The sequence below is a fragment of the Propithecus coquereli genome, unplaced genomic scaffold (assembly GCF_000956105.1).
Source record: "Propithecus coquereli isolate 6110/MARCELLA unplaced genomic scaffold, Pcoq_1.0 Scaffold270, whole genome shotgun sequence".
Lineage (NCBI taxonomy): Eukaryota > Metazoa > Chordata > Mammalia > Primates > Indriidae > Propithecus > Propithecus coquereli.
Window position 1 is genome coordinate 1,292,175 of NW_012148286.1, and position 16,992 is coordinate 1,309,166.

General features: G+C 36.7%; 1 protein-coding gene across 2 annotated transcripts in view; it reads right to left on the reverse strand.

Moving 5' to 3' along the window:
* The window catches only part of PLA2G4A (phospholipase A2, group IVA (cytosolic, calcium-dependent)), a 158,333-nt gene that overhangs the window by 40,972 nt on the left and 100,369 nt on the right, over nucleotides 1-16,992 (reverse strand). For both annotated transcript variants that reach the window (XM_012647830.1, XM_012647831.1), the window contains 3 exons: nucleotides 8,946-9,082; nucleotides 1,486-1,708; nucleotides 659-773 (listed from right to left, as the gene is read on the reverse strand). In XM_012647830.1, coding sequence (XP_012503284.1) covers nucleotides 659-773; nucleotides 1,486-1,708; nucleotides 8,946-9,082 — 475 coding nt within the window. The remainder of the gene's footprint in view (nucleotides 1-658; nucleotides 774-1,485; nucleotides 1,709-8,945; nucleotides 9,083-16,992) is intronic.

A 16,992-nucleotide genomic window follows, 5' to 3' on the forward strand; every position in this document is an offset into this window, starting at 1 on the left:
CCTGCTGTGCAGCCCCCCCGTTCCTAAGTTCCATGGAAGGCAATTTTTCCACGGACAGGGGGCAGGGGTGGGGGCCTGCAGAGGAGCTCTGAGGCCCAGTCCCTAACACGCCACGGGGTTGGAGGCCACAGATTTAAAGCATACAAGAAGATATGTGTAGGTTATATGCAAATACTATGACTACGTCATTTTATAAAAGCAATTTGAGCATCCACAGATTTTGGTGTCCACCCAACATCCTAGAACCAATGCCCTGCAGGTACCGAGGGACTACTGCTGTACAAAGTATTACCCAATTAATGAAAATACAGCCAGCAATTAAAAGACTATGAATTATCTAAAGGCACTAGGCATATTATTTTGTCAAATGTTATTAAGAAATAGGTAATTCAAACTGAGTTATTGACTATATTCATGATTTATTTTTATTTCACTAACTTCAAGAGACATGAGTCACTAGTTTCATGGAATGTTATCTACAACCATAAAATGTAGCTTAATATTTTCTTATGTTTTCTTATGTTTCAAATGTTCTTATGCTACAAAAAATGTATTAGAATAAGCAACTGAAATTGCTTATGATCTTCCTCTAAAGAAAATCATTGGAAACCACAGTGCAAAGTCTCCAGGAAATATTTTGAGAAAGGAAATGACATACCCGCAAACATCAGCTCTGAAACATCAGGTTTGACGTGCAGACAGGTGAAAAGAGGTAAAGGGCATTGTGCAGTGTTGACTTTCTCCTTCAAACTACTCAAGGTAGTGTTCATTCTCTGTCCACAGAAGAAAGAACTGACTTTAAATGTATAAACAGATACAGAGAGAAAGGTACTTAAAACAGTACTTCCAATCAAAATACTTAAACTTTTTACAATAAAAATAAGTCTTATTATTTCTAGAAATCCCTGGGTCCTGAATAAACAACAATAAGGAAGCTCGATGGAAGTAATCATCTTCATTTTGAAAACAATCAAAACTCTAGGGGCTATGTTGACTTTGAACTGGAAAACGATGTGGCAACTATATGGAGCCTGGAAGAAATTTAGCCTCCGGACTCCCTGTCGTGGCTCTTCTCTATCTCCTCTGCTTTATCTTCAGACAAAACATCACACGGCCATCATGCGTCAAGTTCCACGTGATCCACTTCCTTTTCTGACTCTTCCCAGGCAACCTCCACTCTTCCTCTACTTTTAACATATTGCTTGCATTCACTTCCTCATCTAAAAATATTATCACTCTTGGGCAGAATGGGTAGTTAAGGTTTCCCCACACATCAAAACTGATACATAGTTCAAATAAATCGGTAAGCAATGGTTTGAAATGCAGAAGAGTTACGTCTGGCCGGGAGAATGTGCTCAGTCCATAGGGTTGAAGGACTGAGTTGCATGACTTTTACAAAATGCATCATATTTTATTTTATTGAAAAGATTATTATATGCATTGTCTACCTGCATTAAAAGTATTGCAGACTGAACTGTGGCTTACATTATGAATTAGTGTTTCTCCTATTAGCATGCCAAAGACATCAGTAAAGGTGACAGGTTGTCCAGAGCTTTTCTTCTTCCATAAAGACTCAACATATCTTTTAATTTTCTGTGGTGTGAGAAGTAAGAGTGGGTTGTGGCTAACATTTTTCATTAGTTCTTCATTAATCTCCTCTGGCCCTTTCTCTGGAAAATCAGGGTGAGAATACAAGGTTGACATGTACCTGTAAAGAAAACAAGACATAATCAGTAAAGATAAACTGTATTGCATAATGGTCTCCAAAGAAAGCAGGTATTCTCTGTCATAAGATAAAGAAAGAATGATGCATATATTTGGTTAACTTCATTATCTGATTGAAGATATTAACCAATTTAAGGAAAGAATGCATCAATCAGAAAGGAGCTGTTCTACAATGAAAAGAAAGTAAAGGAGAGGTCTCAGAGGAAACACTGGACTTCCATGCACATTCCAGAGGAGCAGGTGCTCTATTAGGCCTACTGTCCACTATCTACCCTGCCAGGAATAGGTATCCCTATCAGACCATCAGAGACATACGACACAACACAACTGAGTCATGGAAATAAACTGACTTGTCTGGATGCAAGACTAATCAAGCAATCTGGTAATCTGACTTTCTGTGATGATTATCTACAGGTAGAAAATGTGCTGTTTCAACTACTGTAAATGCCTAATCATTCTGACAAATGCTTTTCTTTTAATTATTATTATTGTCCATTGGCCAACTAGACAAAATCCCAAACTTTGCCAGCTGTAGGTCTGGCAAAACCTGAAGCATTCAGATTCTGAACATATGAATCTGAAGGCAAAATCCTGGAGAGGAATAATGTCTTTAAGGTAAATGCTTTCTTGTGAACCCTCTTGGCCATTTGGCCACTTCTGGTGAAATTAGAAATCACCACGAGCCTTGGTTTTTGATATCTAAGACAACAAACATTCAATTATTGGCCTCCTTCCTGTGAACCAATACTTCTAATATTGTAGACCTCATATTGAATATTAATTACCTATTTACTTGTTTGTCTCCCTCAATAAATTGTGGCCTCATTCAGGAAATGAACTTTATTCATTAATCTTTATAGCAGCTAAGGCCTGGCATATGGCAAGCACAGTTTACTGGACTGACAGAACAAATAAAATGAATGCTATAAACACTCTACCACTTCATCTAACCAAAGAGAAATTAGCACACGTTTTAATCTCTGTTTCCTTGATATTCAAATAAAAATGTTTATCAGACTGGTTTATTTTCCCTTCAGGGAGGGGGGAAAACTAACTCTTCGTGGGTACGTGCTATGTCCTAGGCTCTGTGTTGGTTAATGGTTCATAAGCTGTTGTCTTAAAGACACACAATGGCTTTCAAATCTTCTATTTTAAAAATTAAAAAAAGGACTGGTGAATTTAATTAATTCTCACATTCCCCAATTAATAACAGCAGACTTGGAATTTAAAATTTATCCTCTCTTCTGCTAGGGTTTATTTTATTTTATTTTTATTTTTTTTTTTTGAGACAGAGTCTCACTCTGTTGCCTGGGCTAGAGTGCCATGGAGTCAGCCTAGCTCACGGCAACCTCAAACTCCTGGGCTCAAGCGATCCTACTGACTCAGCCTCCCAGGTAGCTGGGATTACAGGCATGCGCCACAGTGCCCAGCTAAGTTTTTCTATATATTTTTAGTTGTTTGGCTAATTTCTTTCTATTTATAGTAGAGATGGTGTCTCACTCTTGCTCAGATTGGTCTCAAACTCCTGAGCTTGAGAAATCCTCATGTTAGGGTTTATTTTTTAAAATTATTATACAAGAATTTCAGTTCATAGAGACCAAACTATTCTCACTTCACAATAAATTAGAATTTCTTGTTGGATTCAGAATTCCTTAGAGACAAATTGAGACTAACAACGTGTTAATAAATGGAGAGTGATAGACCTACAGTGGAACACATGCTAAGCAAAACAACAAAAACACCTTGAGAGATTACAAATTGAATTCGTAATAGTTCCCACAACATGTGGGAACAAGATAAATCAAATAGACTTACTCTGAACTCAAGCCTAGTACAATCACCAAAAATCTATGAAAATAAAGCTAGAATGATTGAAAGATGGGTAGTCCATCCATTCATTTCCATAGCTATTCCGAAGTCTACAACATGATTCATCCAGATCAACCAAGATCTGATTTTCTGGACCTTGTCATACTTTGAATAAATGCATACATTGTTGTAATAACATTAGTTTATAGTTAAGGACATCATAAAATAGGGAAATAAAACATCCTTTTGAGTCTCTAAGGTGGTCAATTCTGGAAATATTCAGGATACTGTTCACTTTACATGAGAACACTAAAAAGAAATTCTTGACCGGTCTTATTACCAAGAATAATTCCTCCATGGGCCATTGGCTCACCCTTAATTTATCAACATGTGTATTATATAACTGTACATAATTTGCATTTTGCCTTGAATTCTGGAAAGCTCAAATTCAAAACTGTGTCACATGCCTCTCAAAGCTACAGGTTACAGCATGAATTTTTAACCTAATTTCTAACTATATTTTTTTCTTTTTTTCCATTTCTAACTTTAATGTATGCAGTCCAGTTTTATTTTATAATAAGATACATTAAATCCTTTCCACAATGAGACAGGGTAAATACAAGCAAAAGAACCAAAGATTTAATGTCAATAGAAATTAATTTAGTGATTAATGATCATTCTGCTGTTGGAAATTGTCATTTCCTACTGTTCACAGAATGGGGTAATTATTTAATCTTATTTACATTATGCTTAGACTTCCCTTCTCCATCTATATTTAGCTGGTCTTCAGTGAATTAACTTATGATTCTAAAAAGTACCTCCTCATAGTGGATTGTCTCTAGCAAAACCTGAAGGCCTTTCTCTTCTCTTCTCTTCCTTTCCTCCCAATGTTAACCACTGACTGAATGTAAATTAGGAAAATCCTTCCTTTGGGGTTGGGAGTTGCTCAAAATCTAGGAATCCATTCCACAGTTTCAGAAATAGATGATTTTAAAGGGCCAAAATGTATATGGATGCCAGCCAATTCTCTCTTTTTGTTCCATGCAGAATGGCTGCTCTCTGAAGGTTAAAGTAAACTCATTCACTTATATCCTATCTCTCCCTCTTCCTTTCTCTCTCTCTCTTTCTTCCCCTCTCATGAAGTAGTTGGCTTGGGAATATGAATCCTGGTCAGAGAAAGAAAGACCTAAAATACCATCACTATTGGCATTGAGTTAATGTTCTCTGCTTGTTCAGCATTTATGAACACATATTCCTTAGAATTCACAAAATGAGTTGGATAACATTTTCATGGTGTCGTTGCAGTTACATTGAAGACTTAGGCTTTGGTTTGGCTAAAGATGGAGTACTAGGCAATCGCTAGTTTTTCTGTTCAGCCTTTTAAGCTTAAATTGCTTTCTTTGCTTTTTGCTTCCTTGGTTGTACCAGTGTAGGATTTAGATATAACTGGCTTCTTTGGACATAACACTATCTAAAGCACACAAATATCACCCCAATTTCCAATTCTATAGTTAAGCCTTGAATTTCATCTCTTTACCAACAAATTTTTTCCAACCATACTAACCAAGTTTCAAAAAGTGAGTGCCTTAGACATAGCAGGGCCTCTATAAATAATTAATGAATGAAACGATCTTATGTTTATTTATTCTTAAATCTGGAAATATTTGCCTCTGATTTTTCACCATACTTATATGATAGAACTCTTCATTCTTTCCATCTAAATGCATTTCAGTTTAACCGTAAAATTTTAAAAGTTAAATCATGGCAGAGAAGAAGAGATTTCGCTTCAATCCCTGTCCCCAAATCATATGGTCAATGTTTTAAAATTATCAGTGCCTAGCCACCCAGGACTTGTTAAATTAGAACCTTCTGGGGTAAACATTTAGAATTTTTGTTCTTAAAAAAAGTGCAATAGTGAAGTGATTCTCACATGCAACTAAAATTTGGAATGACTTAAGAATACTCTCAACATTTATGAAGGAAATATCCTGAAAGCCTAGAGAAATACCTAGATTAATTTTTCCCATAAAATCCAGTTACTATCTATTTCTTTATTTAGTCATTAAGCAACTATTACTTAAGGCAAGTCAAGCACTCTGCTAGGTGAGATGACAATTTCTGTTAAAATTAGGTTTTTTTTCCCAATGTTCCAGAAATTCCTCATACTGTTTAACTCAAAGTTCTCATTCTCAAATTCTATTTTAGCCAGTTTAATGAATTGGGCTTTATTGTCTAGAGATGCAGAGCTGTTCTCATTTCTCTTTAGATGGTAATGCCATACAAACATGGCCATCAATATCTAACAGCCCCTAAGGATGTTACAAGAGAACCTCTTTGCTGAGGAAGACAGTGGTGCTAACTCTGAGTAAGAGAACATAGGATTACTGTCATAATTCTCTGGTTCACATGTTTCATGTCTCCAGGTTGGCTCATACTTATATTTAATGAATCACAAGTATCATCCACAAATAATTTCAGAAATAATTACCATAAAAGTAGTAGTAGTTATAAAGGAAGCTTTGTTCTACCTAAAATTCTATTTTGTGATCACAGAAAACTTTCTGGGAGGTCTAGGGCTTCTCCAGATATTTCCGTATTACCTCATTTATGCCAAATAATGGCCACGTATCAGCAGAATATAAAAAGTTACGTAACACAGAAGTGTAATTTGTTTTTCCAAGCCTTTCCGAATTCCTTCCTTTGAACTTTTTACCTTCTCACCTATACTTTTTAAGAGAGAAGCATTCACATGAATCATCCTGACCACCTTCTCTTCTATCTCAGGAAGCAGCTCGTCTTTCCCTGGTTAACACCTTCCCCTGGGCTTTCTCTCTCGTGTCCTGTCTCTGCCTGAATCTTTCCCTATCTACGATCCTTCTATGTCTTTATCTCCCATCTATCTCGCTACACTATTTCCTTCACCTCAGACTTCTAAAAATAATATTCGAATTTCATAAATTCTACAAAAAAAAACCTTCTTCCCTGCGCATTACGTTGTTACATTCCCTTCAGACAGTAACTCTGCTCATTCCTTCTCTTTCCAGCTGCTTGAAATAACAGACAGCTCTTACCAAGGAGGTTCACATTCCTACCTTTTGAACTTTTACCTTCTGTTCACTTCTTTTTGTTTTGTAATTTCATGTTCAAAAGTATCCTTTATTTATTTTAACTAGTAGTTCTTATTAAAATCACTAGCCAAATCCAGTCCCATGCTAAGCTTTTCACAGATTTTCAACATGATTAAATCACCTACTTCTCATAGCAGTCTTCACCTGCCCCCTGGAACTCATTTTGGCTTGGTTCTCCTCTCTGATGGCTTCTTCGCAGTATCCGTTAGGTTTTTCTTTCCTTTGTCTAGTAAGTTTGGAGATATTCTAGGGTTCCATGAATTAAATTCTTGGTGGCAATAGCTAAAGTGGTAGAAGTTGGTGGAATTACCAAGGAAGGATGTATACATGTACTAGAGCAAAAGGAGAGGCCTGGAGGAAGCCAACGTTAAGGAGAAAAATAGTGGAAGTAGCAGAGACCATGTATGGAGGAGAGAGCAACCACAGAGGATGAAATACAACCAAGATGGTCCGATAGGAGCAATTTGAAATAAGGATGAGTCGATGTGTGAAATGTCTCAACCTCTGACCCCTCCCTCCCCTCTTCACCCCCGAAGAAGTCAAGTAAAATAAGAACTTTGGAAATTAAGTGGTCTGTGAGTGAAAATCTATTATAAGGATTTTAAAAGTGAGTAGCTTTTAAGAACACGGAATTTTTAAAAAGGTGGCTAATCTTCAAGGAAATAAGACTTTGAAAGACAAAGTTAAAGTCTATATATACATAAATGTGTGTGCACATTTAAGATTCTTTTAATTACATTTTACAGGACTTGTTTTCAGAACCTGGACAGGAAAATGTAAGACTATATTGCTCCAAATCTATAACCAAAGCAATGGCTGCAGCTCTAATCAAGTTCACGCACACACGATTATATCCCTAAATCAGTTTCCAAGGACTAGTCTTTCTTTATTAGATGAGTTTAAGAAAGTATACGTCTTGCAGTGTATTAGTCAGTACTGGACAATAGGGATCTATAATAAAAAAAGAAAACCACCTGAAGAATAATAGCAAAATGATTGAGTAGGCGAATTAATGTAAGGGTCCAAGTTTTTCCATCACATTACTCATGAAACAGGCAGATGCCTGCTCTTTCCTTCAAGGGAAAGAATAATGATGGGCTACACCCTTCTTTCAGAAAAGATAAATCATTTTAAGGGTAATACCAAGAAGGTGGCAGCCATGGCTCTAAGGTTTTGTTCTTTAGCCAAAGAATCTGATTCAAAATATTTAAGAAACTATAGGTTATTTAAATGCAAAGCTATATATAAAATATATAGATGTCCAAGAAAAGATTGTGGTTTAGTAGAAAGAATCTTAGCATTCTTAGGATCAAAAGCCGGAATTTCTATATTCCGCTAGCAATGCTAGACAAGTCATTGGCTTCTGAGTCAAATTTTCTTTAACTGACAAATGAAGAAACTTATATCCAACTCACAAGATAAAATGACACAGAAACTTGAAAATGCTAGACATATATGATACAATATTATGACAGATTGAGCTTGCCATAGCTGAATGACTAAAAAAAAAGCCTTGGAAATCAAAGATAGATCTTTTGTAATAAAGTCGTTCTATTAATTGAGACACAGGAGCAAGGAATTTTATTTGATTTTCCATGTGCTTATGTGAGGTAGGCAAACCAAAAAGTATTAATATATAATATCATCTTAGAAAATGTTTTATAAATGTATTTGTGAAGAAGCAAAACTACAGGGTACAAGTATTATACATATGGATGTTTTGACTCTCCATCTAAACTTAGCTGAGCTTAAATACATTAAAAAGACTAATATCAGGTTTAGTTAGATATATATCAGTGAAATTTATTGCATTCCTGCATTTAAAAGTTGTTTTCCTTCTTCTGTATACTATAGTATATTTATTGCATTTTATCCTATTTGCCCTAAAGAAGAAAATGAATACCTAGTGAATCATGTACACTTAGACATGTTCACTGAAGGACTACAAATCAGCAAATTATGGGAAGATTAAATTAATTATGGGTGGAGTATGTTATTCCTCTTCTGCTATATTTATCTAGAATTATTTTCAACTGATCTATTTTTTATTTTATGTTTTAACTACATTTTTACTTACAAAGTGGCTTAAAAGTGGTAAATTTATGGTGAAAGTTATTAGTAGATATGGATTTGCCTTAAAAAAAAATTGTTAAGCAGATTATGGCATCAGACTGGAAGCTTAATTTTCAATTTTCCAAAACCGCCTTTTCACTTCTAATGTTTGAGTTAGAGAAATGCTGAACATTCAGAATTATACAACTAAAATTAAAAATGTATACAGACCATGTGGAGCCAGAAAGACCAGCAACATAGGTAGCACAATCCAGAATCCCTGATTCATACAGCGCCTTCATCACACCGGAAAATCCCACCATGGCTCGGAAACCTCCACCTGAACCCAATATGGCCACCACAGGCACCTGAAATGAGGCAACATAGAGAGTGTATACAAAGTAAAAATCGTAAAATGTATTGCCTTTAATCTCAATTTTTGTATTATATATCCCACATTTTGTCATAAAGAAGTGCACGTTCACTCATACTTTAGTGATGTCTAATTTTTTTAATGAAGAAAATAATGTTTCATATAAGAAAATCAAGAATCAATGTCTATTGGAAAGCAGATATTATTAAAATGACCAGCTTACTCCATTTAATAATAATAATAACAATAACGTTCTATTTTTGTTCAACCTTTTGCAATTTTTGAATTGTTTTCAGGGGCATTGTTTTATCTGGTCCTCTCACATACCCTATAAGGAGAGCAAAGGGAAGTATTTGCTGCTTTTGCAGATGAAAGTTCTAAATGATGATGTTCCTTATATAAGATTTGTTAACTGGTAATTTGTAGTTGGTTACTGATCTGATACTAGGAGTAAAATAGAAGAAGGAGTATTAGAGTTTTTAGCTTTGCTCATAAACAGATGATGCTGTCATCACCGAGAACAAGGATCCCAAAGCAAAGCCAGGCGAAGGAAGAAATAGGGCACTCGGTCCTAGAAATGCTGAATGCTCAACACGAATGTGTGCACATCCCTGTGTCCACTTGCCAGCGTCATGTGTACATATGTTAATGGAATGATTATTTTACAACTAGAAGGGCCAAAAAGATTATTTAACTCTTAAATATGGAAAGAGAAACCTGTAGAGATTAAGTCTTATTAATGTTAGGGCAGCAAAGAGTAGGATACCTAAGACTAAATTCCTAATCAGGAGCTCTTCTCTAATAGCAAGTGGCATCAAATCAAAAGACACTAGGCATCAAACGAGATGCAACCTGGAGACCTCATAATGAAACCACACTCTCCCAGAGCCACGGAGTAATTTCAGTGGCCTCGAACCTGTGTATGTATAGATAAACATAACGCTCCCAAACATAGATTTTAAAGTTGTAAATCAAGTAACATATGTAAGTTCTTAAAAGCTTGTCTGGAGGAGGAAATAAAGCTAAGATAGGAAACTAAAGTGGTATATAAAGTGGGTGAATGGAGCGCAAAATAGTATTAGTTGCAACAGTAGTTGTAAAGAAGCCAGATAAGAAGTTAGAACAAAGAGGAGGGATTTGAAAGAGGAGGCCTTGAAAAGAGGTTGAGTTTATAGGCAATATAATAACAATAATAGCAAACATTTACCATTGCTATGTGCTCAGCACCGGGCCTAAGAATCAGGTCAAGAGAGGCATAAGCAGGGAAGGGTATGCGATTCGGGGACCAAGAATCCAGTCTTATTATTGCAGAAGGAGTATACTAGGGAGTTTGGAAAAACAGTATTATGAAGGGTTTTAAAGGAAAAAATTTCAAGGTTGATGTGGTAGAGAAGACAGTTTATATTCAAAAATCATTTGGGGGCATATGAGTCTGTAGGTTTGGTTAATTGTAACATTGTATTATGAAAACTAACAAACTCAATACAAATCAGGTAGTTTAGAATAAAAATGTTTTTAGCAACAGATTACGTTGTTCATTTCAACATACAGCACACAGCCTGCACAGTTATTCACAGGGAGATTTAATAAGAGAAGTTGGAAAAATGAACATAAAACCTTCACTAATTCTGAGGAAACAGCTCCCCAGATATCCTTCTTCATGTGTACGTTGCTCAGAATCTTCTGGAAACAGCTTCCTAATTAAACTGGAATTCATGTGCTATGTAACCCATTGTTCCCATTTTTGCTTTAAAGTAATTCTTAAAAAAGGTTTTCAGGTAAGACTTTTAATTCAGATACTTGGGTTGCTATCAGGTAAAAGAAAATGCCAAATATTTGTACCTAAAAACTGAATGATCAAATAACTGTGCAGATTATAATTACCTTCATTTATTAAGTGTGAATTAATCTGTGTTTATGTATCATATGCATATCATTTAATTTTCGCACCTCTATCAGATACATATTATTACCCCCTTTTTAAAGTAATTGAGACACAACAAAGATAATTTTTCCAATGTCACAATGCTAGAAAGTGGTGTTTGGATTCAAAACTGGATCGGTCAGATAAACAAAGCTCTTATTTCACTATGCTCCACTTTGTCTCTGAAAGCAAATATCTGCTGCTTTCCGGCAACTGTGCCTTGTGCCCTAAGACAAAGAAAATCCTCTGTGGGCTCAGTTTACTTATACATAAAAATATTGGATAGAACTATTGATCTAGAAGCTTTTTGCAACTAGGAACATTCTAGATTCTATAACTCATACAGAAATATAAATTATCAAATGACAAAATTATAACTGCTTATGAACTATTAAAAAAAAGAAAGGGAAATTAGACTTATCAAGAACATACTAAGTGCTTCACACTCTCATGGACATTTCACATAATTTATCTCCTTTACTCTTCCCAACTCTTGAAAGAAAGAAATTTTTATTTCCATTTTTCAGATGAGGAGTTAGACACATGTAATACCTCGCCCATGGACAGATAGCTAATAAGTAGGACAGTCAGGATTTATCCTGAGGTGTGAACTGGCACCAAAACTTGTTGCTTTTTCCTCTTTGTCATTGCTCAGAAAGAAAGGAGTAACCTTTATTGACAGAATCCATTGGATGCTTAGTCGAACTATATTTCAGATTCATGTAACACTTCAAATAATATCAGCACAATTTTATGTAATAAACGAAGACTAGTTTGGATGTCTTAATGGTTTTGGTCATTCTGAAATAATGTTCGACGAAATAGCTGGGGAGTTATAAGCTGCAGCTGTTAGTCCTGGCTCTAATTATAAAAGAATCAAACAAGTGTTGTTGAGAAAGTTTTCGGTTATATTTAGACTTAATATTACTAGTATTTGGGTATAAATGATGCTAACAAATAGTTCTCATATTTCTCTCATATGATTGCAGGAAATGAGTTTTTATTCATCAAAAACCCTGTGTTTTTATTTAGTTATCATAGGCTTACAGATATTCATTTCCTCCTCACAAAAGAAAATCCGGAAGTGCTCAAGGATTTTTTACTTTTTCATAGATCTTAAGATCTGACAATTATACAAAGACATTTGTCTCTGTGTCCCCCTGACCCCTGTATTAGTCAGGGCTCTTCAAAGAAACAGAAACAATAGGATGTATGTGATGTGTGTATATATATCGGCACAGAAAGAGACTTATTACCATGAGATGGTTCGCACCATTATAGAGACTGGCAAGTCCGGATGCATAATGTGGACCAGCAAGCTCCAGACCCAGGAAAGCCAATGGTGCGGTTGAAATCTAAAAAGTCTGCTGTCAGATTAATCCCCACCTGCTCACGGAGGCTAGTCTTTTGTTCTCTTCCAGCCTTGAGCTGACTGGATGAAGCCCACTCACATTGTGGAGTGCAATTGCTTACTCAAGTAAGCAACAAGACCTGCAGAAAATCTAGCACCTGTCCCCGTATGCCTTCCCTTTCATTGCTCCTGGCATGTGGGATTTGGTCTGCCTCTCCTGAGTCGTGTTCCCTCACAGCTCTGTATTCCTCAGCAGCCAGACACCTTTAGGCCCCTCATAATGCCCCACCCACTGAGTGCAGTCTGGGCCTCTTGGGTATCTGCTTTCTAGACCAGTTTCTAGCTCTGTTTTATTTCTTGGCTGTTTACCTCTTGAGTCCCGAAACCTGACTCTTGGAAGCCCACACCTGCTCAGTTCATCTTCCTGTACCCTGCTACAGGGAGTCCTCCCCTATCTGCCTGCCCTTCAATGTTTACAATTTCAAAGGGGATTAAGAATTGACAGTAAAAAGTGCCATTGTCAGAATGAAGGTAGAATTAAGAGGACAAATCTTCTAGATGAAGGAATCAGCATAAACAAATAAATAATCATTCTCATTAACAACTCAAGGTTGGTTTCCACGACCTCCTTCAGAAACTGTTTTGCTCAGCCTCCCTGCCCTGACTAGATGTTCTCTCTTTTCACGAGTGTTGACAATATGACAAACAAAAAGTACAGAGTAGCATTCAGAGAATAAATTATTTAAGGTCCATGTTGTACTTCTTTTTTCATCCAAAGATATCTATTTGTTTAAACTGAAATGCAGTCCTTACACTCTTTCTTAAGAAGAAGCATTTTTCTCTTTTATGCTCTGATGAAAGTCAAGGTATTTTTCTTTTCTCATTTCCCCACTAATCTAATTCCAAACTTCAGTCCCCCAACCAACTGTGCTCTGCTATAGTCAGTTTTTAGGAGACATAGATACTGTATAGTAACATTTCACTTCACATAGGAGACTGTAATCTGGAAACTTCATCTGACCATGAAAGGAAAATATAGAAAGGAAAATATAAAAGGAAAGGAAAGGAAAATATAAAACAGTGGCCCCTGAACAATCAAAAATATGTCAAAAATCCCCATACACAAAGTCCTATATATCTTGCTCAGGGAAGATCTCAGTGCTTTACTCATGGGAAAATTACACTAATTAGAGACATTTCTAACAACAAGCTTGTTTATCAGATTTGAAATCTAAGCAACAAAGTTGAAGGGAAAAAAGGCAGTATGAAGAAATTATTTCAAGGGGACACACAGAGCATGGAAAAATGGTAATTAATTGCAAAGGAGAAAGACATGAGCAGACCCTAATCAGTTCATTCTGAGCAAGGAATTATACATTTCAGAAAGACTTTCATCCAAATAATTAAAATGAATAATTTTCTTAAAAAATCTTAGTACTTAAGAAAATAAACTCTTAGGCTGTTAGAAACCTTGACTATTTGACTAGTTCATCATCCAGGCAGGAAAACTAAGGCCTTATTAAATTTAACAATTATTGCCCCAGGGTGCTATGCTACAGAACAGCAGCAACCAATAATACACATAATGCACACTGCTTTATTGAGAAACTACTATGTGTCCCCTACATATTTTGCTGGATGCTTTACAAGTATTAGTACCCATCCTCTTACCCTAATAAGAGACATTATCTCCATTTTACAAGTGAAGCACAGAGGTAAAACAATATACCCAAATTCATTCAACATTTTAAGTCAACATTAGGGTCCTAAACTGGATGTTGCCTGTTTATTAAAAACTGTGAACAAGAAAGTCACAGTCTTTGCACTGAGATTTGAGTAGGACTTTTCCCTTTCTTTGCACAAACTGCCAGAAGAGCCCACTCTTTTACACCTTAAGGAGGCCAACTGGCCTGTACTGAACAGAAAGTCATGATGTTGGCAGGGAACAAGGACAGTGGGAGCTTAAGAAACTCAAGGATTAACAAAAAAATAGAAAAATGTTACTTTTGCTATGGGAATGGGTGGTACCGATATGTCCAAATGAATTATTTCTGCCAAGAGAAAAAATTTAGACAAAAATAGCAAAAGCAAAAGTTGCAATTCTCGAAATGACTTCCAAACACATGAATTTGATATTTTTGAGGGATATTCCAGAGAAAAATGCATAATTACCTCATTCCCCATCTGTTACAGAAAAGTTAATATGCTGTCATTTGTACAAATATTAAGCCAACTTTTATTTTCCCGAGAAGACTTACCACTCCTTTCCACAAAAGGAGAGTGACTAGGGGTGGCAGCAGGAACTTGCTTTTTGAAAAGAAGAACCTGAAAGCAAATGCCAACTGGACATCTGTGCCAATATGTCCCACACACATTTCTAATCCAACAGTCTAAACCACAATCCCATCCAAACTCTCTCCTTAACCTGTGTCTTCTCCCAGACAACCTAATACTGGTTTTCCTGTGTATTGAGACCCTGATTCTCTCTCTAGCTAATTCATACCATGGATGCAATGCCAAACCACCACCTAAATCTGTGCCCTGACTTATACAATGAAATATTTACCAAGGATCTACCATCCCCGGAGTTATGCTAGATGCTTGGAGTATAGAAATGCCTATCACAGACATTGTCCTGGTCCTCAAAAAACTTACATTCTAATGGAAAAAAACAGTCATTAAACAAATATTTGTACAAGTGTTTTTAAAGTACAATCATGGTAAATGTTGAGAAGATATTGTACGTAAATGTCCTATAAGAGAATATGACTGAGAGATCTAACATAGACTTGGGGGGAGGAAGGGAGGAGATGAAGAAGATGATGAGGGAGAATCTCAGGATAAATGTTCTATGTGCTGATTAAAGAATGGGAGTTAGTTAGTCAGCTGACAAGGGGGTGGGGTGGCAGGAAGAATGGTACAGGGGAAGGCATATTGCAGCTTGAAGGAACAATGCACAGAAGAGCTCCAATTGGGGAAGAGTTCTGTAGAGGCAGGGAACTAAGGGTGCTTGCTGGGAGGAGTGTATGAATTTGGGATCAACTGGCAAAAATGAAGCTGGAGAGAGGCTGTGGGCCTGAGATCCTAAGAGCAGCAGAAGGATTTTAAGCTTAGAATTGACATAATCAGATATGTTTTTTGAAAAGATCACACTCTCAATTCATTGTGAACAGAAAATGGGAAGAGGGAGGACAGGCACAAGTAGAACTATTAAGAAAAGACAAGATCGTGCGTTCAGATTTCGACATGCTGAGTCTGAGATGTTGGGATTATACAAGTGAAGAAATCAAGTAAAGCTGTAGATATTCAGGTCTGAAACTCAAAAGGGAGGTTCTAAGTCGTTGATATACGTGTGAAAGTCCTCAGCACTCAGGTGTTGGGTGACATCATGAGTGGGAGAGAAATTTCTTAAGAGTGTAGAATAAGGAGAAAGAGGGCATAGGGCTGGGTCTTGAGAAACTACTATATTTAAAGACTGCTCAGAAGAAGATATGGTAAAGAAAACCAAAGAAGCAAAATGGAAACCAGGAGAAGACAGAAAGTGAAGGGTAGACAATGTTTCACAAAGCGAGGAGACACTGTCATTTGCAGTTGCAAGGTTAGGTAAGACAGGGCAAGAACAAGATCCTTTGCATTTATTAGTACCGGTGAGTAGCAGAGCAGCTGCAATGGAATAATGAAGGCAGAAGCCTCAGGAAAGTAAGGACATAGAATGAGCTTGCATAGAAAATTCTGGAGAACTTTGTGAAGGCAGGGAGAGAAATAGAGCAGAATGGAGAATGGAATGCAGAATTTAGGGAGATTTTTCTGTTCCTTTTTCTTTCTTTTTATAATGGAGTTCAGAGCATGTTTATTTTTTATGGGAAATATCCATGCAGAGGTAGAGGCTGACAGCATCAGTGGAGAGCAGCCTGGGAAGAACTGGATAACAGACACACTGGGGTTACTAAGAGGACCTTGTGATCTATATCTGATGGGGATTTTTATTAGAAAGAAAAGGGAATATTTCTCCATTCAACTAAGAGGGAAGTTGTGAAAGATAAGCACTGGTTATGCGGTATGTCAATCCTACGGCAAGGAATAAAGGATTTGTTATCTCATAACTTTTCACTTCCAAGTCGGAGGTAGGTCTATCAGTTGTGAGGGGAGCAGAGAGTGGTCAGCCGTTAAGAGTGAAGAAAATAATTCTTGTGAATAACTGGAAAGAAACTAGACAGAGAAACTCTGAGATTGCAAAGGCAGAGTCTCCCAAATGAGCGTGGTGACCAAGAATTGACAGAGGTATCAATTTCCTCCCTTTTCTTCTAGCCAAGCTCATACTTCAAGGCTTGGCCAACAGTCATCCACTGTAAGAGAACTTTCCATAATCTCTGCTGCAGAGAAAGAGAGTGAGTCACCCTCCTGCAAGCACTTCCCATCCCTCCTTTCACACCTCTTTGTTAAGGACTTAACATGTCATTGGTTTTAAATACCCTCCTCCCAAACTAGGCTTTAAACACACTAAAGAAAGTAACTGTTCAGTGTTAACCATCTCAGCTTTAGGTAGGTAGCACAGTGTCTCAATAAATGACAAATGATTGAAATGAAAAGAACTCAAAATATCAGTAGGTAGCACAGTGTCTCAATAAAT